Source organism: Epinephelus fuscoguttatus, linkage group LG5 (assembly GCF_011397635.1).
Source record: "Epinephelus fuscoguttatus linkage group LG5, E.fuscoguttatus.final_Chr_v1".
In the NCBI taxonomy this organism is placed as follows: Eukaryota; Metazoa; Chordata; class Actinopteri; order Perciformes; family Serranidae; genus Epinephelus; species Epinephelus fuscoguttatus.
Window position 1 is genome coordinate 17,969,821 of NC_064756.1, and position 23,345 is coordinate 17,993,165.

General features: G+C 40.7%; 1 protein-coding gene across 4 annotated transcripts in view; it reads left to right on the forward strand.

Moving 5' to 3' along the window:
- The window catches only part of gria4a (glutamate receptor, ionotropic, AMPA 4a), a 157,978-nt gene extending 135,370 nt beyond the window's left edge, over positions 1 to 22,608 (forward strand). Inside the window, exons 15-18 of one of the 4 annotated variants that reach the window (XM_049575650.1) lie at positions 1,931 to 2,178; positions 6,714 to 6,828; positions 13,681 to 13,818; positions 18,945 to 22,608. In XM_049575650.1, the coding sequence (XP_049431607.1) occupies positions 1,931 to 2,178; positions 6,714 to 6,828; positions 13,681 to 13,818; positions 18,945 to 19,109 (666 nt within the window). In that variant the 3' untranslated portion in view covers positions 19,110 to 22,608. Of the gene's footprint in view, positions 1 to 1,930; positions 2,179 to 6,713; positions 6,829 to 10,447; positions 10,563 to 13,680; positions 13,929 to 18,944 lie in introns of all 4 variants that reach the window. The other 3 variants (XM_049575646.1, XM_049575647.1, XM_049575649.1) reach the window with 3 other exon arrangements.
- The last annotated feature ends 737 nt before the right edge of the window (positions 22,609 to 23,345 follow it).

A 23,345-nucleotide genomic window follows, 5' to 3' on the forward strand; every position in this document is an offset into this window, starting at 1 on the left:
TCAGTTGTTTCTATAGAGTGGTGCAGGAATGAGTCCTAAAACCAGAAATGAGTTTGCATTTTATTCTTCCCATTTCCCTTGTCTCAAAGTCTATGGGTTTTTTTTAATGGTTTTATTTAAGCTGAAGCTATTTCCATGTTTTCTACTACAACAGAAGAGAAGTCAGTAAATAGTAAATACCCCAAATTTTGAAGCATTTTCATGTCTTAAAAAAGACATTTGCAAACAAGTGGCTAAATGAGCCTAAAGGATGTCATCACACTGAACATGGCTTTACAGCCTTGTAGTGGAGGCAACACTGAAGTCATGCAACCGTAGTGTAGTTTGTCTTTAGCCTGACATTAGTTGTGTACTTCTAGCAACTGCATTTACGCTTCAAAAATCATAAAAGTGGTGTTCAGTTGTGAAGATTATCTTGCTGAACGAAACATGTAAGAATCATAAACTTTTTTGCCACAGAAAATATTTTCTGCAATCATTCAAAATCCAATCGAAAACTCCCTTATCAAGAGAACCAGGGCAACACTAACTTCCAGGTTGCTCTACAAATAAACGCCTTCCCTGCAGCACTCTTTTGTACAAGAATGGAAAATGCACTTGTGCCCAATCAATGAACAGCATTGAGTGTCATTGTGTTAACATAATGAGTAGTGTTGTTTTCATCTCCTCAGCTGTAATATTTACATCTCACATTCATTCTATTTGTCTCACTTAGTATTGCATGTTGATTTGAATAATCAAATCTGTGGGTCGAGAAGCTGTTAACACTTTGGGCATTGACGAGGTGTGAATGGACACCCAGAAGGATAGGCAGAGCGTGGATGTGTTAACAATAAGAAAGTATTCTCAAGGGTCAGCAAATCCTTTGAAAAGCCAACAAGGCTTTAAGATCCAAGCCCATTCATCTCTTAAAAAAGATAGATAGATAGATAGATAGATAGATAGATAGATAGATAGATATGTTTATGGTAATGAAGGAATATGACGGCTAGTGCAACAGCCAGGCTCACTACTGTGTTTGATAGTATGGGGACAACAATGTGGGTCTACAAGGGCCCCTCAGAAACAAGCTACATATACACAGGTAGTACTTGTTAATGGGATTAACTGGTTTTGATCTTTTCATCAGATTGAATGACAGGGTAAATATAGAATATCACCAACATTATTTAAAGGTCTAGTGTGCAGGATTGCAACATCGAGTGATGAGTTTGCAGATTGCAACCAACTGGAACTGTGCCAAGTACGTAGGAATCCTATGGGCGCAAAAACACAAACGGCTTTATCTACAGCCAGTTTTTGGTTTTTCCTTTCTGGGTTACTGTAGAAACAACATGGCAGACTAAGTAGAGGAGGTCCTGCTCCGTATGTAGATATAAACGACTCATTCTAAGGTAACCAAAACTCAATAATTGTTAGTTTCAGGCGATTATTCACTAAAGTCTGGAATATTATAGTCCATTTCTGCCAATATATCCCTTTAATCCTACACACTGGAGGGGTAAACATGCAGTTAGACAACAGAAAGTTAGAAACAGTTTTGTCAAATTGCCTGAATCCTGTTTCTTAGGGTCACTTGGATGGAAACTGTTAGCTACGGAGGTTCGGTCAAATGGCACAAATGGCCTGAAATGTTACTCTGTGTTCTTTCCTTGTGAGACCTTACCAATCCACACTGTTCTCTCAAAGATACGAGCAATTTAGAAGTGGCATTGCTACCGTTCTCTCAATCTGTCATCTTTTTTTCCTCAAATGAAATCATTTCTAACAGCCTGACCTTAATGGCCTCTCTTCCCTTGGCAGTCCTCTCCTCACTGGACTATGAAAACCGTCATCTGGGTGAAAATCTGGCCCCGTATGTTAGCAAATTGATGCCCACTCATTCCCTGTTTAACATCTGCTCTCTCCTCTTTCCCTTCCTCCACGCCAGAGGTCCAAAATAGCTGTATACGAGAAGATGTGGTCATATATGAAGTCCGCCGAGCCAACTGTCTTCACCAAAACCACAGCAGAGGGCGTGGCAAGAGTCCGCAAGTCCAAGGGGAAGTACGCCTTCCTCCTGGAGTCCACCATGAACGAATACACGGAGCAGCGCAAGCCTTGTGACACCATGAAAGTCGGGGGGAACCTGGACTCCAAAGGATATGGGATTGCCACACCGAAAGGCTCACAGTTAAGGTGGGTGGAATAGTGTAACAATAGGAGACAGTAACAAAGTTCATACTGTCCTATTGCTGCGATATTCCACCTACCCTGCTGTGCCTTTTATACTACACCTAAATTAATCTGTCACTGCTGTCAGGTGAAAATCGCCTGCAAAAATGTAGGTGCTGAGTCAGAGTTGACCAGTATTTGAATACTGATTGTTTCCCATGAGTAATTTGACTAACTGAGAGATTATGGCACCAGTACAATTTACGTGCTTATTATTGTGAACTCCAAAAGCAAAGAAGCGGTTAAGGGTTTTCACCCAGCAGCAGCGATATAGAAGAGTACATTTGCAGATCATGTGTTTCATCTCTTGTTTGCTTAATTCCTTGATTTCATTATCTTTCTCATTCTGGCTCCTTCTTTACATTTTTGTTTCTGTCTGTCCATACTTTTCCTTACTCTTTTCTGCCACCTCTCTGTTAATTTAGGCCTCCATTTCTGTGTCCTCTGTCACTGTCATTTGTCCGTCCCCTCCATGCTCCTATCCCTTCTTTTAACCACTCTGTTTCTCCACAGGGCCACCTTCCAGGTAACTTTGTCCATTTGTCTGTCGTCTCGTCTCGTCTCTTTGTTCCTTTCATCCCCAGAGATGGTAGTCATGGTGGTGATAATGATGATGGTGATGGTTATGATTATTACAGGAGAGATTTATTAACTGAATATGACTGCGAGGAGTGGCAGAACCTCAGACTGCTGCCGCTACATCCAGAGCCACGAGAGGGAATTTATAGACAAACAGGAGTTAGAAAGTGAGAAACAGGAAGTAGAGGGGCCTGGCCAATGGGGGGACTAGAAATGAAACATAATACAGGATCTCACATCAAAAATAAAAAGTCCTTCTTTTAACAGAACTTACATCTTAAAAACTGAATGAATGGCAATTGGACAACACCAAATTAGACCCAGATTAAGGAGTAATCAGTAGTTTATTATAAAGATGACACATTGGTGTGTGTATACCTTAATAAAGAGGGCATAAGCTGGAAGAAATGAATGAGAAAGTGAGTTGAAGTCCTAAAATTGGTCCTTTTCTTTTGATTTTCCCTCCGCAGATACTTGTTTATCCAGCCTGTTAGCTTGAGCCTATAGTAACAGTCCCAGTAGGCTTTACTGAGGTATTCCATCAATGCAAATAATAAATTTTTCAGGTGACTGTGACTGCAGTATAGTGAGACTTTGTCTTCACAATGTTACAAGTGCCTGCTGAGGGAAAATAATTGACTAAATTCAGCAACGCTGGACCACTTGCTCTCTCTTCTCTCTTCTATCTCTGTCAGCATTTCAGATTTGCTTTATGGAAGGCAAAACACAAATCAGCCTCACATCCTGTCCTATAACTTTCCCCTGTGTGTGGTGCAATCAAGTCCCTACAAAACCCACAGTCACTGTAGTTTATCCCTTGTTATTATACGCAAAGGTTTTTCCGTTTATGAGGGAAAAGTGACAGACAGCGGGTGGATAGGTCCCTTCTTAAGCCCCCCTCCACAACACATTTCTGGGACTATCCACGGTTGTCTCTGGCTTCTCTCAATCAGCGGAAACCCGATCTACCAAGTGCACACATGTGGCTGAGAGCGTGCATGTCAGGTGAGCCTGCCTCTCCTCTTGGTGCGCTAATTTGACTTGATGATGTTGATGAGGAGAATGAATACCCTGATGATTAAAATGAATGTTAGGAATGTATGCTTTCTGAACTATAGCTGCTGTTGATTTGATTATTGATTTGTGATTGTTATTATCATGACTGACAAAGATATGTATGAACTGTTTTCATCCATACCTCTTACGTTGATGAGATTAGTCATGGCTTGTAGATTAGATCACTCCAGAGAACACTGTCTCTCGCTCTGAATCTCTTGACTGTCTTCACTCAGAGAGCTAAACCTTTCAAGGGCTTGTAATTTGTTGAGTGTGGAGAGTGGTTTTACTCCAGTAATTTGTCTTGAACTGACAACCTTTCAGTCACAAGCCAGCTCTTACCTGCAGTCCACCAACACACTCTGAGATGAGATAGGACCTCCAGATAGGCAGGTGTACAGACAAAGGGGCACACTAACAAACAAGCAGGCAGCCACTGCAGTGACCTTTTTGCAGAGATTTGCCTGGCTGATTACACCATCTCACAAACAAAGAGTGGACAGCAGAGGGTGGTAGCAGGAGAAACGAACAGTAGGAAAGTCATTTACAGGTACCTGCAAAAAAGCAGAGATGTACTGAAGCAAAAGAGACAGGACAAAATACATTTAAAACAAGCATGTATGGAATTAGTTAACAAAACATTCCGCTCCTGCAGCCGTGTTTTTTATAGACGCTCTCCTGGACATCACATTAGGGCAATTAAGGAATAGTGAAAAGGTGAGAATCGGGGCAAATTAAAACTGCTGGTGTCACTCTTTAGTCATTAAAATAATTGAATTGCCTGTTTTACAAAGGACGTGTTGAGCTAAATCTAATATAATGTTGTATGAACTTTACATTAAAGTGCAAACAGACAACTTTTCAATTTTTCCCCATTAGCGTTTACAAGAGGTATCATGGTTGGCATCACTGTCGCAAAGACAACCAGATTGCTCTTGGTTTTCCTTAGAGCCTAGCAAACTTTTCATAGGTACCACCGTCCATCATTTATGCTGCTGGGGAAAGCTATGTAGCCAACCATTATGAGTTTCACCTCTACTTATGAAGGTAGTAGGGCTGCCCCCAGCTAAGAATTTTCCTAGTCATCCAATAGTCGTCATTTAGGGTCATTAGTCGACTAGTCGCCCACATGTTTATGATATTAACTTAATGATTAAATTACATATTTTGGGCGGGGCAACACAATGGTTTGAGTTGAAGGTGTGAGAAAGAATAGTATCAGTAACATTGTTAACACTGTGCTACATTACAGAGAAATACAAAACCATACCAATGAACCTTCATTAATATAGGCCTATATTTTATCTACAAGTGCACGTCACACACTGAGCGAGCCGCCTGTTAATGACGCTGTCGGCAAAGCAGTAATGATTGTGCTAAGTGGCTAATGGGCATGTAGCTACTTCCATGTTTCAGATGATACGTCATGTTTGTAGTCGACCAATGAAGATGAGTTCACATATCACCTTGGGTTCGTCCTTCACCTTCTCAAAATGATCCCACACTTTGGATTTCCTGCCCGACATTTTTAACCAGCCTGTGGAATAACCGCAGGTGCACATGCCACATCTTTAACCACCTGGAAAACGCAAGGTCGGGCACTGGGCACTTCTATTGTGCCTTTTTTGTGCCAGCTTTCAAGAGCGTGGTGGCAGGTTGTTATTTTGACAGGGCACAGCTCCTAACAGAGTTTCAGATTTATTTATTTTTTCTGCAACTAAGCAACCAATGAAATCTTGCCATCTAATGACCTTTCTGGTCGACTAACATTTCAAGAGGTTCTGTAGTCTGAACCAAGATGGTATACTTGTCATGGTCAACAGCAGCACATTGAAATTTCACTATTTTCATTCCTAAATTTCACAATAAAAGCCACAGACAGCCCTTGAAGTTTTCTGGGTGTTGCACTCAAGTGCCAGTGAGAACATATTAGAAATAAGAGTTGCCTGCTAAATGCCACAGCATTTACAAAATATGCTCTGTTGTTAAAAAAAATCAAGTAAACTTAGGCATCATGAAAAGAATGGCTTCCCTTTTGTTTAGGAACCGACACTCAAGTGTTGAATGCTGATGCTTATCACAACTCAGCGACCTTTAAAACCTTTTTAAAAAGTCCTTGCTTTCAACTACATTGCAAGGCAATGATTATAACTGAGTTTCAAGAAAAACAAACACAACTCATTTACTTAAGTGAAGAGAAGAGCTCCTCTTATTAAACACACCTGATATAAAGAGCTTAGCTGAAAACATGTGCACACATGAATGCCAGATATTTAGCCCTGTGTCCCTGAATTTTGTTTGGAGGTCAATCCCTTCAGGGGTGCAGTGGGAAACTGACTCCACACACGCACACACACACACACAAACACACACACACGCACATATGCGCACAGACAGTTGCAGGAAGGCAGGAGAGCATCAGGAGGGGACAAGAGCACCATCAGCAGGCTGCAGAGACCTGGTTAACACACTTTATACCAGCAATCTGACACTCACTGTGGAGCATCCTGTGTTAGTGCAGCCCTGTACAGGAGAGCAACAGAGGACGGATACAGTCAAACAAAACATTCTTTACAAGAAAAGAATAAATTAAACAAACAGAAATATATTTTAATAAAATATCTGAAGTAGAAAGAAAGTCAAAGAGAAAGAGTAAAGAGAGTGTTGTCTGGGGTGCATCCTTCCCTACTAACCCATCTTTTCCCTTCAACCTCTCTGATTTCTCTCCCCCCTCTGCTCCCTTTCCTCCTCATTTCCCTCCCCTTCTTCCTCCTGGCTGTGGTCCACGTCCATCTTGTCTGTCTTGTCCCTCCATCCTCTGCTCTGACCAAACTATCTTATCTGTCCCTCCTTTTTACTTAAAGAAACGCGGTCAACCTGGCCGTGCTAAAGCTCAACGAGCAGGGCCTGTTGGACAAATTGAAAAACAAGTGGTGGTATGACAAAGGAGAATGTGGCAGCGGGGGAGGGGATTCCAAGGTTAGCCCTCTCTGTCTGACCACCCCACCACTAGGGGGACAGGGGCCGATCACCGGCTAGGCAGCTCGCGACAGCCCCTGTCCCAGTAGTGTAACGCATGCATCTGCCCCGGCGAAGAGTCAAGCAGCAAAGAGAGAGGGCAAACGTGACAGCGAGAAATCTCTCGGGACACCCTGCAGCTTAAAAAAATGGGCACAAGGTTGCATCTGTTGTCAGTGGTGTGTGCATTTTTATATAAAAGGTTCAGACCCAGTGACAAAGGTACAACACTTGAGCTTGTTGAGAGACAAAAAAAGAAAAAAATCAATTGGCTGTACCTTTTAGACCCATGAGAACCAATATTATTTTTCCAAAAATCAATGCATTATATAATTTTATACTGAATCATCGGGGAAAAAAACTGAATTGTTCATTTTCATGCAGGGAAATATGTCCCCACTGCGGGTGAGTGCCTGCCAAGAGAAATCAAGCACACCTCATGATAATCACCATTTTCAAATGTGTTTGGCACCGGTCTGGTAATGTCCCTCCGAAAGGACAGAGTGTGAAGGTGGAAAGATAAAGAGAGCAAATACTGTCAAGGCAGGAATATTCGCCCCCTAGTGGCAGCTCTGGGGAGAGTCAAATAGCAAGAAAGACAGAGAGACACCAAACTGACCCTTATCATTCCTTCAGCTGAGAATCTGCTGGTCGTGTACATGGCAGATGAAATGAATCTCAATGGAATAATGAGAGCCAACTGTAATTGTAGCTCTCAGATTCTTTTAGGCTCAGGTTGACTTGAAGCAGAAGGACGGATGAATAATTGATAGCAGCAGAATGCAACTACAGGATAGAGTTTCCTACATCTTGTTGGATTTCAACAAGTTTTTTTCCCCTTTTAGCTCAGTTTTTTCTGTTGTGTTAAAGATTTAAACATTCATTCGACTCCTTTGTGACTCTAAGGTCCCGAAATGATTCTTGTTATCTTCTGTGTGTCTTAGCAAAGTTGTAATTTGATTTCTTTGATTCTCAGCAAATCCTTAAATTGAGAGGTAAAACCAGTCCATTGAGCTAATAGTATGTAAACAATATGAGAATCAGACTCAGAACAGTGACAAACCACTACTGTGTCACCTCACACAATCATCTTTTAGCTGCTAGTAGCCAGGGTTAGCAAGAACATTATCAGAGTTAAAAGCTTTATGTGAAAGTGAAAAGGTGTGTTCATTATGGTGGCCGAGAGAAGTCACAACACACGCAAATCCACACAACACATGCACATTAAGAAAACACCCCCAAATTCAGAAAACACATTCATCGATTTTGCAACACATACGCTGCAAATCCTCACAACACAAGCAAATAAGAAAACGCTTCAAATGCTCACAACACAAGCAAGAAGCTGAACGCTCTGCAAAAACGAAAACATGCCAAAATGAAGACGACAACAGAACTGTTTCCAGGGGGACTGTAATCAGTGACTAGTTGTTGACATTTCCAATCCAATCCAATTCCAATCGTCTGACATATGCTTAATGAAATCAGATGATAAGATATTAATGGTATCAGTGCACACTGATGTAGTGTTTTAAAATGGTAAAAAAAAAAACCAAACACTTAACCTGTTGGAGCACATCAGCGTGTCGCCGATTCTGGTCTGAGCATGTAAGTTGTTTTTGGCGGCTAAAAGCAGGTCCATGAGTGATTATGGTCCCCCTGGAAACATTTCCGTTGTCGTCTTCAATTTGGCGTGTGTTTTCGTTTTTGCGGAGCGTTTAGCTTCTTGCTTGTGTTGTGAGCATTTGAGGCGTTTTCTTATTTGCTTGTGCTGTGAGGATTTGCAGCATTTTCTTATTTGCTTATGCTGCTGAGTTGCAAATATGTGTTGAGAAATCGATGAATGTGTTTTCTGAATTTGGGGGTGTTTTCTTAATGCGCGTGTGTTGTGTGGATTTGCTAGTGTGAAATTTGCGTGTGTTGTGACCTCCTTCGGCCACCGTAGTTCATAACTAACCAATGCAAATAAAGGTTGATTGTGTCAATTGGATTCAAACAAGAGTAGACAAAAAGATATATGTGTTCATTTTACCAGTTTTTCTTGATTTGCAATCAAACAGCAGCCATTTTGAAAAGTGTGAAAATGCCACCACAACACCAAACAGGTGGGCATGTTGTCAAGTCATCACATCAAGCTTCCAACAGCATACTTGTAAAATAAATGAGACCTGTATTTCCTACTATTGTACCAATAGAGAGAAATGAGTAGTAGTTTTGTGATGTCTTAAAGAATAGCTGAATTTCAACCCAGCCGCCAGAAAAAAAAGTGTGTATTGTATTTTGGATATGTTACATTTGTACATTATTATGTAGCAGATACAATGAAACTTTCTGTTTCTTAACAACACTGTAGTGAAGACGTGGTTAGATTTAGGCACAAAAATCAGTCAGTTATGGCTAGGAAAATATCACGTTTTGGCTTAAAACATCCACATTTGATGCGACAAAAGTTGCAGAAAAGCAGGGAAAGGTCAATGAAAAACACCTAGGTTTGGTGGCTCAAACAGCACTAGAAAATGCTGCAGTGTGTTAAAAACATCCAGGTTCCATAGCTCAAACGCCTCTAGGAAATGCCGCAATGTGCCACTAAAGACACCCAAGTTTAGTTGGTTCCAAGCAGCATCTGCAGCTTTGCAGGTGTTGCTGAGATGACACACCATCCATCATTCCCTCCACCCCCCAATGATAAGAGTCAGCATATATATTACGTCACTTTAGAAACGTTGATATGATAAATATGAAATGTGCAAATGTAACGTCTAATGTAATGTGATAAAAAATTTGAAATGTTTCTTCTGGCGACCGGGCTGTGAATCTTGAAGCCTTGAATTTTAGATATTTCATTCAAAAGCACAGATGTCAACCATATAGTGGCGCTGGAGGAAATATCAGGATAACCAATGTCATAAGGATGAATCATCTGGGAATCATGAATGTCTGCACAGAATTTTATGCCATTTCATTTATGTTGAGATATTTTACTGGATAAGTGTTAACTTTGACTTGCTGCTGGCGCTAGATGAAAAGAGAATTACCAAAGTCAGGATTTCCCATCTGCTGATCATGAATGTTTGTAAAGAAATGTCGTGCAAATTCATAAATTGTGGAGATTTTCAGTCTAGACAGAGTAGTGGACTCAACAGCGACAGCCACACAGAGTGCAGAAAGAACAAATCATGCAAGTAGGAGGTTCCTCTGGCTTTGAAAAATCTTCAGCTATACATCCAGCTCATCTCTCTCCCAGCTGTAGCACAGTGCTAGCCCAGCGCCAATAGTCCTGGCTTTACAGTACTTGCCTCTGGCTCAGTGAAGGATCAGCTGGGGCAGCATGGGTGTGTTACCTAAAGTGACAAAGGTGGGTCCCACTCATATGTCTGTAGCTCGCCTTAGCTCCTCGCTCCCCCCAGCCCCTCCTCAACGAGCATACACACATGTACTCAGTGGGATCCACGCTAGGTCACTTGATGTGAACAAAAGTACTTTTCTGTGTAACTGAGCTGTGCAATGCAAATGTGAAACACCCTAATAACATAAAATAACATGACCTATGATGTTATTTATGTTATTTTTACACGCGAAGAACCCCGGTAAACCTTGCAGTTTTGAAACTGAGCGAAGCAGGCGTCTTAGACAAACTGAAAAACAAATGGTGGTATGACAAGGGAGAGTGTGGACCCAAGGACTCTGGAAGTAAGGTCAGTCTCACGCTGCTGCGGCCCTCAGAACGCTAGCCTGAAACTCTCATCCTGAATACGCTCCAGATTACTGCAACTACTGTTTTAGCAATAGCCAATATTCTCAATTAGCCTGAAACATATTTTGAATGTGCTCCACAAACTATCCATTCAGTGAACATTTTTCCTACTTCTATTTTGATGCTGGACCACATTTACCTAAATATGCATCAGATTAAGTCAAATTTATGTTCAGTTTCTGTAGCAATCTGTGGCAATCCCATTCTCATTACAGTTAGCATCAGAGATACAATGTAAATTTTGATTATCATCAGCAATTTCCACTTTCATATTTTTGTTTGATATCATACACTAGCCCATGTTTGAAACCCTGAAACTACAGATTAGAATATCAGTGTTTCTTTAGATTTAGAGTTAGTTACTTGTTTGCAACTATTGGCTCTTACCTTCATGTTTAAGATTTTAACGGACTGTTCACCCCTAAAATCAAAAATAATTTTTTGTTTTTTTCGTACCTGCAGCCTGTTTATCAGTCTTGATTGTTTTGGTGTGAGTTGTAGAGTGGTATATCAACTGTAGAGATGTCTGCCTTCTCTCATATACAGTGGAGCAAGATGGGACTTGTGTTGCTTAAAGTACCAAAAACTACATTTGAAAATCTTAGGAGCAAAGTTCGTGGATGAACTAAACTCTGTCTACTGAACTACACCTGCCGATTGTATCACTGTGCAGAAGGAAGCGTGCATCTACTGCTAGCTCACCTAGCACCGCTGAGCTAGCTAACGTTACAGCTCAGCTAAGAATGCTATTAATGTTTACATCTCACGCTGTCTCGTCCATGAGTAGATGCACGCTTCGTTCTGCTCGGTGATACAGTTGGCAGGTGTAGTTCAGTAGAAAGAAAATACTTCCTTCATAAAACTGCTCACAACAAGGTCTGTGGATTATCTTGATTAACTGGATCATGATTTCTGAAAAGAGACATTAATGTTGAGTGTCGTATTTGATTCAGCTTTAAAATTTGGCAAACAAATTAACACTGTAGTGAAAGGTTGCTTTCTCCAACTTAGAAATATTGCCAAACTCAAACAGATCCTCTGGTTTCATGACCTGAGGATAGTCATGAATGCCCTGATTTCCTCTCGTTTGGATTGCTATAATGCTCTGTCATCCTTATCTTACTTGCAATTCGTACAAAATGCTGCTGCTAGACTTCAGCTGGTACACGGAAGACAGACCACATCATGCCTGTACTGGTGTCCCTGCACTAGTTATGGATCAAGTACAAGTCTGAGTTTAAGGTCCTACTGTTTGCTCCTCTGCCCCCTTTCCAACCCAAGATCTCTCAGATCCTCAGACCAGTTGATCCTGGTAGTCTCGCCATTGAGACGAAGGGCATTTGGCGTGTACCCCCATAGCGCCCAAGCATTTGTGCATTTGAAGTAGCCACCCCAAAGCTTTGGAACAGTTTACCCTTTTCAATTAAGTGCTCCCCCTCTGTAGACACATTTAAATTTAAGCTAAGCTAACACCTTTGATTGTCCTTAAGGTTTCTGTCTTATCTTTCATTATTTTCAGATCTTACTATGCTTTGCTTTATTTTCTTTTACACGTATTGATATGTGCATGCGTTTTAGTTCGTTGTGTTATTTCTGTGTTATTTATTATTTGAGAGAAGCCAGACATCTCTGCAGCTGATATCTCCAATGCTCGGCAACCCACACCAAAACAATATAGATTGATAAATAGAACTACACGTAGGAGGAAAATATGTGTTTTTGATTTGGGGGTGAAGTGTCCCTTTAATCAGGACAAGGCTATCTATTTAATTCCATAAGTTGGAGTAACACATGGTAACGCTTTATTTTACAGATGCATATGTTTTTTTTAAATAATATCCTAAGTTGTTTGTGGGAGAACTCCATTATTTGGTGCTAATTGTAGGTCAGTTAATTGGCACTGTTCAGTTGCTGCACTTGCAATTAGATATTCAGGCTAATGCTAATTAATTAAAGTGTATAAAGACTTCAGTGCACAGCAGGTCAGCTGAACATTGGAAAAAAGCATTCAATTTAACATGTGGAGAACATAGTTCTCACTAATAATGAATACTAAATGAATAATTTTATTTGAGTTTAAGTGGAGCAGTAATTTCCTCTGAAAGCCAACAACTGCGTATAAGCTCAACGCTAAAATTATAGTTCTTTTCAGGGAATATCTGACATAATTAGAAAAATATTAATGAGCCTGTGAGATAAAGCGTTACCATATTTGTTTTTAGCATTTGCAATTAAAGTGCTACAACTAATTTATACACTATGTCTCCCAGTTAAATATTCGTTACTGTTTTGTTTCAGAGAAAACTCTTAAGCAGGAAGATTTTCACAATATAGGCAATAGGAGCTGCTCCACTGTAGATGTTTAGAGTACATGAGCCTTTAAATTTCATTGAAATGCAGTGAACTGTCATCACCACTCAGATTAAAGCCTGCTCTTTTTGACTTACATGAGATGTTGATTCAAGCTACTTGGATATCATGTTACAGATGTAGAAATGTAGAATGTGCTGTAGATGTATTGATTGTTAGAGATGTGTAGTAGCTGTTGTTGTGATAGTGCATTAATTGTAGTTGTAGACGTAAAAAGTAACTATGATAATTCATTATTAAGTGATGACACATGTAATTTCAGTGGCATAGAATAGTAAATTTGCAGATAAAAGTCACTCAATGATTTTTTTTCTCTGATGATCTCTATTTCTGTGTCTAACCCACTGTACCCTGTTGTCTCTGTCTGCTTTTTCCCACCTCTTTTCCCATCTTGTCACCTCCTTCACTTCCTTCTCCACCTTTTACTCCTGTTATTCTCCTGTTCTCCCATTTCTCATTTTCCCTCCTCTTATCCCGCCTGCCTGTCTCCTTTCCTTAATCACATATCTTTCATCCTCCATTATCATCCTGCTCTGCTCCTTCTCTCCCTCTTGTTGTCTATTTTTCACCCGTTTACCTCCTTTTTTCCCCTTTCCCATCAACCCCTTCTACTTTACCTCCACCCCTCCTCTGCTGCATCCTTTACCACCTCATTCTTCCCCGAACCGCATCGCACTCCCTCTCCTCAGGACAAGTCGTCCCAGGCTCTGAGCCTGTCCAACGTGGCGGGGGTCTTCTACATCCTTGTGGGCGGCCTGGGCCTGGCCATGCTGGTGGCCCTGGTCGAGTTCTGCTACAAGTCACGGGCGGAAGCCAAGCGCATGAAGGTGGACCTTAGCCCCCCCCACTGCCCCAGCCCCTCCCCCAGCACCCAGAATCTAGCCACTTATAGGGAGGGGTACAACGTGTACGGCTCCGAGGGGGTCAAGATATAGGGGTAGGATTTAGAGGCTCCCATATAGGTGGGGTAATGGTGGTGTTGATCATGGTGGTGGTGCTGTAGATTATTGTATTGTCGATGTAGAGGCTGACGCAGCAGCCCCACGCAACCGTGTTGTACTTCATGTGGTGATGAAGATGTGGTCAAGCATTGTGGAACCAATGTAGCTTTTTATGTTTTCGTGAAAGCTTATTTTGGCTGTTTTGTTTCTTTATTGGCCTAACATTTTCTTAGATTTTTGAGTTTAAATTTGTTTTGTTACGGTTGCATTTCACCCCCGCCTAGAATGGGGTTAGATTTGTGCGACCACAGATTTGGTTCCATCGTCTTTGGCTGCAGATGATGATGATGATGATGATGATGGTGATGATGATCATGATGACATTGATGGTGATGCTCTTGGCTCATGACTTGACTAGGCACCTGCATTGTAATTTTAGCGAATAGTTAACAAAATAATGATGAAGCAGGGATGCACAACTCCTTTTTCAGGGGCTAACACTCGTTAACTTGTTTTCCTCATCCATTTATCAGGCATTTATTACTTTACATATCTTATTACTTTACTATCCATGGGCTAATCAATTAAGTTACGAATCATTTTAGCACTAATACTATACATAAAAACTTTTAATAATTATCAACATAGATAAAGTGTCAAATTTATAACTACTAATACCCAAAACCCTTTTTTTTCCTCTAATATTCCAGTTTTATTTCGGGCAGAGGATATGTAGGTTACTGAGTATAAACACACTTGCCTGCAAAAGTGAAAGCCAACCCCAGATTCACTTTTGTTTTGGAGCAAGCTTTGTCCACTTGACGTTTCATCCTGCCATTTGCGTATTTTCGGTACTGTTTCTCACTTTTTATAGCTTCCTGTTCGGTGGTTTCTACCTAGTCCCAACATCCAGTGTGATCTCATCCCTACTTTTCATATTTTCCCAGAGATGCTAAGATGACACCGGGGGCACCATTTTGCGTTGTATCTTGATACAGAGAGGTCTGTGATGAAGAGTTTGGCGGTTAGGTTTAGGCAGGAAAATTACTTATTTCAGTCAGGACTACTTTGGTCAAAGAAAACTTTATTTCCATTTGCTGTTCTGGGGCCTCTCTGCCTTTCCTGGGGCCTAGGCAGAAAGCCTAAGGCAGAGAGAGAACACCTCTCTGCCCTTCCACGTGCAAACAAGGAAAACCTGAGGCAGAGAGAGCAAACCTCTCTGCCCTTCCGTGCGCCTACATGGAAAGCCTGAGGCAGAGAGAGCAGCAGCAAAGACCCCCCGGGAACAGAACAGAGCAGCATCAGTGACAAACAGGAATGACATTGATAGGTCAGACACAGTATGAAAAGGAGGAGCTGGGGTGGAGGTGGATTGCAAAGGGGCTTGCAGAGGAAGTAACAAGAGTAGACAGGTCAGAGCAGTTTAAATTGGGCGCTATGGGGGTACACGCCAAGTAACACACCAGAATAAGTGAAAAATTAGGAAATACATGCACTGGTCTGAGCCTCTGCCAATAAATACACATTGAAAGTCCTGCAGAGTACTTCTTCAAACTATTTCAAGATCATAGCACTGTCTACATTGGTACTTAACTACCCTGAGAGCAAAAGTTAGTTACTGTGCTGTTCCTCATTAAAATCTGTGACTGCTTCAAGCTACAAAATAATTAGCTAACGTGTGGACACCAATTATCACTAATCTGAGTCCAACTAAAACTTTTTCAGCCATAATGTGATAGATATGTCAGGAATATAAAAAAAACACTTGTTTTTATGTCAGTGGATGTCCACCATAATTTTCATAATTAGACCACTCGCCCCATTGCAATGTCAGAAAGACACCCACGTACATGAAACGCCTTGTTTGTCAAGAGCGGGTTAAAGCCAGTTCACACTGAGCCAATTCAAACCAATTTAGGGTGAGACTGCAGTTTTGACAGTTCAAGCAAAGTTTCAAACGTTCTCTTGAAATGCCAGTTTCAGTAGTTATTAAGAGAACAAATGATTGTTCCCTTAATAACTTACAAAATGATTATTGGTTTTTGGATCCAGCAGCAGTTTATAATTGCTTTTAATGTTTGTCCACCTGTAGTCATTAGTTGATTGAGTTGCAGTGAGTTCTTAAACAATCTGAATCCTGTATAATGTGCCCCTATAGTCAATCCCTATGGGGAAACATATTTACTCATCTTGACTTCTAACAGCTGATCAAAATAGTGGCAGTGGTTTTATTTTATTAAATTCAATTCTATAAAGCCCAATATCACAAATCACAACTTTCCCTCAGAGGGCTTTACAGCATACAGCATCCCTCTGTCCTCGTCCTAATTTACAAACAACAAACCATGCTCCATGCACAATAGCTACAGTTAATTTACTCCTGCTGCGTAAACCTTTCTCACCTCTGGTGGCTTGTAGTCGAAGCTGTTTCCTATCGATACACTGCTCCTCTAATGTGTCGTCTATAAACTGGAGTTGTGCACCCCTGTTGTCGACGGTCCAAACAGGCACTCTGACTTATTCCAGCCCTGACAACTTCCAAACAGCCCAGTTACTTAGTGCTAATGCGGAGGAATAATTGATGAAGCAAACACTTCATATAGAACGGCTACTTAGTGATGCTGTTGTAAAAACATGACTCACGTTTAGTGATGAAAAACAGTAGTTAACTGAAGTGAAAGGAAACACTGGACTTCAATTTGATGATCTGCTTAACGAACCTTTCAGAGGCATTGTAAGGTCATATTTGATGACCACCTTAAGCAGGATCGATAGCCAGGATGCAAAAACAAATACAGCTAAATGCGGTACACTAAATATTGGCTATTATCCGTCCTAAGGTAACCATGCCAACTTCAAATAAGGTTTACCACAGAGAGTAGACTGTTTTAGACTAAACATATACAGTATATACTGTAGGTTACTTTTCTAATATGTTCCTTGAGAACAGTCTATTTTATGTTTTCTCATTCATTATTAATTGAGCTGTACATCAGCATGACAACATTTTTCCCTGTGCTCTTTAAATGCACCGTAAACTATTCTTAATGTCTTTTTTTCAGACGTTGCTCTCTAATTCATGCATCTAAAAGTGGCTTTTACAACATCTCATTCTGTAAAAAGGCTATTAGTTTCTAAGCAGATCATCATATTGCTATGTTTCAGTAATCAAAGATGAAACTTAAGCATATTTTCTTTCCTAACATCATTAACAGAGAAACTGTCTCAGAATTGCCAATAACTTACGTGGAAAACCCTTTAACTTCAGTTATAGCTGAGGCATTTTAAGAAGCATCACAATCACAGCACAAGCACACATTGTCAAGAAAATGCACAGTTAATCAATTTTAAAAAAAAAAAAAAAAAAAGCTTTTTGTCTGTCAGAAATAAGACTGTGAAACATCACAAAGTAGCCAGTCTGTGTGAAGTGTCGCCCTACTCTGAGCAGTATAGTCAGTCTCTCCCTCTCTATAAATCTGAAACCCTGAAAGAAAAATCACTCCTTTGTGTTTTCCTTTTGTCTTTCCAAAGTCCTCACCTTCCAAATCCTTCCAAATCCTCACCTGAATTTTTCAGATTACTCAAACCCAGAACCCAGAAATGCATGGTCACCTATGAAATGCAGATGTCTACTACCCAAATCCTCTCGCCTACTGTGAACATGTCTGTTGATTGTTGCCTGCTTGTACATTTACTTTTGCCTTTGGTAAAACCATGTTACTGTAGCATTTGCACTGTGTGGTAGCCTTTCAGTGAGAATGTGTAGTTTGGGGGTGCATTCACACATGAAGTCACGGGCATTTTCTACCTGGAATATAGTGTTTGAGCAGAGAGAAATGATGTGCAACAAAAAAGCGCACTAAGAATATCTGAAAAGCTTTTCCAAGCACCTTGTGGTGAATTCTGTTCTTAAAAAAACAAACTCTCAAGTAAGTCTCTGGTGAATAAGTAACTTATTTCTTAACCAGCCAGTCATAGTTTACAGAACAACTTATTGATTAACGAAATTGTTAGCAATTATTTTGACTATGAATTATCGATTATTAAATTGTTTCAGCAATAGTTTGTTTACAGTGTAAACCACAAAGCCCAGACACTTCAAACTGACATCAAATAACGCTTGCATTGCCTCACATTCCCTGTGTCTTGACCAAGAACTTGCACTTGAAATGCTAACGCTAAGACGCGATTACAGCAAACTGTGAACTAGCACATACGTTCTGCGCCTGTGTGAAAGGAACTAACTCTCCATACCAGCAGGCAGTGATCGTCTTTATTCGTCATTCAAAACGGGAAACCAGAAGACCAACAGGATGATTTCAATGCTAGCTAGCCAGTTAGCACGTTAACGACATAACTTGTTGAATGTTTACTGCGTGGTAGCCAACAGTAACACAGACAAACCGTTTCTGCTAAAGAACTCAGTGGCTAAAGGACATAATCTTACCTAATATAACAAGTTTGCTTTGATCTCATTCCCTGTTTAACCCGTTTGTTTGCTTTCCTCATGTCGGTTTCTCCTCTCGTGCACTTTGCCAATCAGAGTGACTCCACTCACCGACGGGCTCCACCAGGTCCGACGCCAATTGACCATGCTGAATTAGCTGGAAAAAAGCTGACAAAGGCTGACTAGTGGCAACGCTGTGTGACACAACGGAAAAACTCAGGTGTCAGATGCTCACCAATGGCCAAATGTCAGTTCAGTGTGTCAGGGCCCTCACAACAACAATAACAACAACAGACTAGAATGCAAATGGAGTATTGTTTCAACTATGTGTGAAATTGCACCCTCAGACCTTTTCTTGTTAGTGTACTTGTGTGTTCAATGTGTGTACAGGCACATGCATGTGTAAGCGTTCTCTGTGCATGTGTTTCTATACAAATCTCTGTATCTTGAAGTTTGTTGTTGCACCATTTTTTCTGCCAAAGATGTGATTTTTCTCCAAACTAAATGCCAACTCTGCCGTCTCCGCCCTCTTCTCCATCCTCCCCTTCTACCTCTCCTCTTATAGCTGTCTTTTTCTGAAGCCATGCGGAACAAGGCCCGTCTGTCCATCACAGGAAGTGTGGGGGAGAATGGCCGCGTCCTGACGCCAGACTGCCCCAAAGCCGTGCATGCTGGCCACGCCTCTCTCCGACACCCCGGCCTTGCAGTGGTCTCCTCCGGACTGCCCTGAAAACCAAAAACACCTGCCGTGCCTTAACGACACACAAACGTACAGACTTCGACAAGGACACATACACACACACACACACACACACATGCACACGCAATCACACACTTAACATTTTTAGGCATAACACACACACATACACAAATATGCATATAATTACAGATACTCAAATACAAATACTCATTTTTACACACTTGAATACACAAACACACAGTTTGCATCATCATCTCACTTTCCTGCTGCCATTGACTTATTTTACAAGAGATAAGTGAAATACAACTGTGGAGCGAACAGTGGAGAAAAAAACAAAAACAGGACAACTATGACTATCACACTTGCCTGCAGCATTCATTTTATTGTTTTTTGGGAGGATACCATCCTGCTATCGACGAACCGACCGGAAAGCCAGCACAGACTTACCATGAAATGAACTATGAGCTGTGAACATGACCGCAAAACTGATCATGATGATGATAGTGATAAAGATGATGATCGCAGTGGACGGTACAAAAAAAGAAAAAAAAAGACAACCAAACTCTGTTCTGCTCAGTCTTCACTGGACAGTGTTGGCCAACGAGCCGCACCCCTTGACAACGCCTTACTAAGACTACAAACATTATTTTCATCATCATCATCATCATGGTCATCGCCATCTTAACTTGCCTGCAAAGACTGAGTGCCAGGTATTTATCACCCTTAGAAGACCAGAAAACTGTAAGCTTGAACGTTCGGACTGTGCAAACCCGCTACTTTGCCATGGACTGTTCAAACTGAATGAAAAATGCTTTCTTACTACGCATACAGAATGATTTCTCGCCCCCAAAACCAGCGAGATAATCAGCCAATATAGAACAGAAGTAACCTCGAAACACAAGCGTGGCTGATCTCGGCCGCAGAATTCACAGGGGTTTGTAAAGAAAAAATAAACAGTAGTAATTAACAAAGTCCTTCATCAACAGCATCATCATGACAGTAGAAATGCTCAATAGCAAACTGATGATTACTTTTTGCCGAGTGGCAAAGGCGAGGTTTAAACTGTATATTCAGTGATGGAAAGAAAAAATAAAACACATGGACAGATCTCAAATGGCTCCCTAACAAAAGTGCTTCTCAACCTAAATGCTCTGACCTAAAGAAAAATGAATGATGGAGGAAATAAATCTGGTGTTTAAAACATTTGGGATAAAACTTTTTAATCATGATAATTAATTCTGCCTCTGTGTCCTCTTGAATAATAAATACTATTTGAATAATAAATCCAAATAGCCAGGCGATGGAAAAAGCAAATCAAAATTCATCATTTTTTCGCATGTTTCCCAACAGCGGGGTGACTAGAGTTGTAAAAATCATTTGTTTCAAGGGCCGTAATAAGGTTGAGAAGCACAGGTCTGTGCCGTGTGCGCTTCATTTGACCTGAACTATAGGTATAATTTTCAATTTCTCGGAAAGTAACGACTCCAGTGGGCAGTTTGGTTGTCATTTGAGATCCTCAGTTTTTTTTCCAGTGGCCGGGGAAAGGTACCATATCAGAGAGCTTGCTTTTTAAAACTGTTGTAAATAACTGCGTAGCAAAACAGAACTCACCTGTCTTTTTTAATCATCTTAGATAACAATTCATTGCAATAATGAATATAAAAGAAAATGCCACTACTTGTAATTAAGATCAAATCTTTTTTATAAATCTACATATTATATATAATTATATATAATACAAATAAATAAATATATATATATATCTATATATATATATACGTCTATAGAGAGCTATAGAAAACATTGATCACAGATTGTCAGAGGCCATGGCATACATTCTGTTATATGGCTGTTTTTTGATAACTTGAGAATATTAATATGCCACAGTCTTTGTGTGTCCTGCTCAACACTGAATGTCCATCTGGCACTCACACGGACACACACATAGAACGCACGCACACACATTGTTGCATACACAGGGTCAGCTCAGAGTGATCACTCCAGCACCGTGAGAGGTTCGGATCATTTTATTTTGTCAGTCTGTCTGTTTCACCAGTTACAGTTAGTCACTGTTTTTCATTGTCTCACTGATTTTATTTTTTATCCCTCTGTTCGCGGGCAGCAAATGCCCCTGAAACAGCATGTAGATGCCAGTATTCAACGCTGGAGCTGATACAATGAGAACACATTTAGGCAAGCCTCGAGAGAGGATGGGCCACTGTGGTTACTGTACAGGGAAACAATGCTGTCTGACATTTGGAGAGTGTAGCATTTGTGTTGCATTTCATACCGCCTCAGTGCTTTTTGTTATTTGTCTTCGCACACAGATGTGAGTCAGCTACAGATTGAAATCCAACACGAGCTCAAACTGAGCAGGGTTTGCACTTTTTAGATCCATCATGCTCGGCAAGAGCAATCAATCCTACGAGATGTTTGGGATCTGTTATGTACCGGATGGCGGCCTGTTTTTGTGTATTCCACGCACTGCCAGCCTTGGGGAGAGGAAAATATACATCACGTTATTATCTGAGGAACAATTAGGAAAAGAAAGGAATATATTTTTATGGATTTACATCGGTGGAATTTTTCTTTTTGTCAAATTACAATTAAGCATGGAGGTGATGCTTATACAGAGATTGTGGCATACTACTTACGGGAATGAAATATTGTGTTTTCCCCCCACTAACCTCTCCTTTCCTTCCTTGTCCTCTCCGTTTTTTTCTTTAATTGTACTGTTTGTCCTGTGCCCTACCTTCCATCTCTCAAATCGTCGTCGATCCTTCTCTTGTTTTGTCTTCCCCTTCCCCCCCTTTCTGCTTTCATCTCCCCTCCTGTCCCACCGTAAGACAGAACTCTCTTTACAAAGTGCACCTCAGCAATGACAAATGACTTTATTTTCTGCCCTGACACACTGCAAAATAATGGGATAGAGACAAACAGAGAACTCGAGACAGCCGACAATCTGAGTTTGTTCTGGCTCTTTTTCTGAGCGTTGCACACTCCAACTGTACGTCGCAACCTCTAACATCTCACAGAAGAAGACTTCCACTTCTTTCTTAAACTCACACACGGACCTCATCATGCATCACTCCTGAATCAAATGCATCCAAGTGAAACTCGACAGACAAAAGCATAAATAGAAAATAATATCCTAAAACAACAAGTATCTCAAACAGCAAGCCTTTTTATGGCCCTGTAAACGAACAAGATAGACAGTTTCCAAACGCCTCCTCTCAGCCCGGGGGATCAGCGCAGCAGCACTGCAGCAGCCCAGCATTAGAGAAATAATGGAAATAGTGGGTTTCTAAAGTGGATACATTTGTGAAGAGACAGTTAACACTGATCTCGCTATCACCGCACCAGGCAGTTAAACTGTACATGATACCGTTGTGTTTATTTCTTTGCCACCTCCAGCACATAAGATTTCATGCGTAGACAGCAGAAAGCAGACTGCTGGGCTGTCGACACTCTGGCTTTAACACTGTTTCTTTCTTCCTTTGTTTCTTGTCTTTCCATTTGGTTTCTTTTTCTAGTAAAACATCAATGCTGAACCTGCTCTGTCTGCGTGGTTATTTATCCACTGATCCTGTTCCTGTACTGTGTACTGCAATTGGCGTGCCGCGCTCATTCATGGACGCATCATATAAGTGATGTTATTCATCATACTGGACTGATATTTTCTCTTGAACTCAGAATGGGTATTAAGACAGGATTAGCAGGTTATCTTGATAATGCGTGGGTATGATCACAGTTGCATTTATTGAAAAAATTACAGATTAGGAAACCAAGGTGATACTCAGCTCTGTTATGGACTATTTTTTGACTTTTGTTGTTCCATCTTGCTGGAGAAGAATCTACCATGAGACAGAGACAAATCATATGAAATTACTGCTATAAACCTCAATTCCTGACACAGTCTATGCTTTCAGGTACTGAGACACGATGTGGCTGTGGGGAAGTTTCTTTAAAAAACTAAAAAGTTTGGCCAGCAAGTACTGGCAAAAAGTGAATTCTTGTAACAACAGTTTCACATGAGACTGTAAAACCACTTAAAATATGGGAAATTAATATTCATACATCACACCAAAATACAGAATTATCATTATTATTATCATTTAATTTAAGATAATAAGAAAGTCGAAGAGCCTGAAGTCACACCAGTGGCTTTGTGAGGCTGTCTTAAGGCACACCGGTGCCTTGAGCTAAATGGTAACATCAGTATGCTAACATGCTGACGTGCATACATTGTTAGCATGCTAATGATAT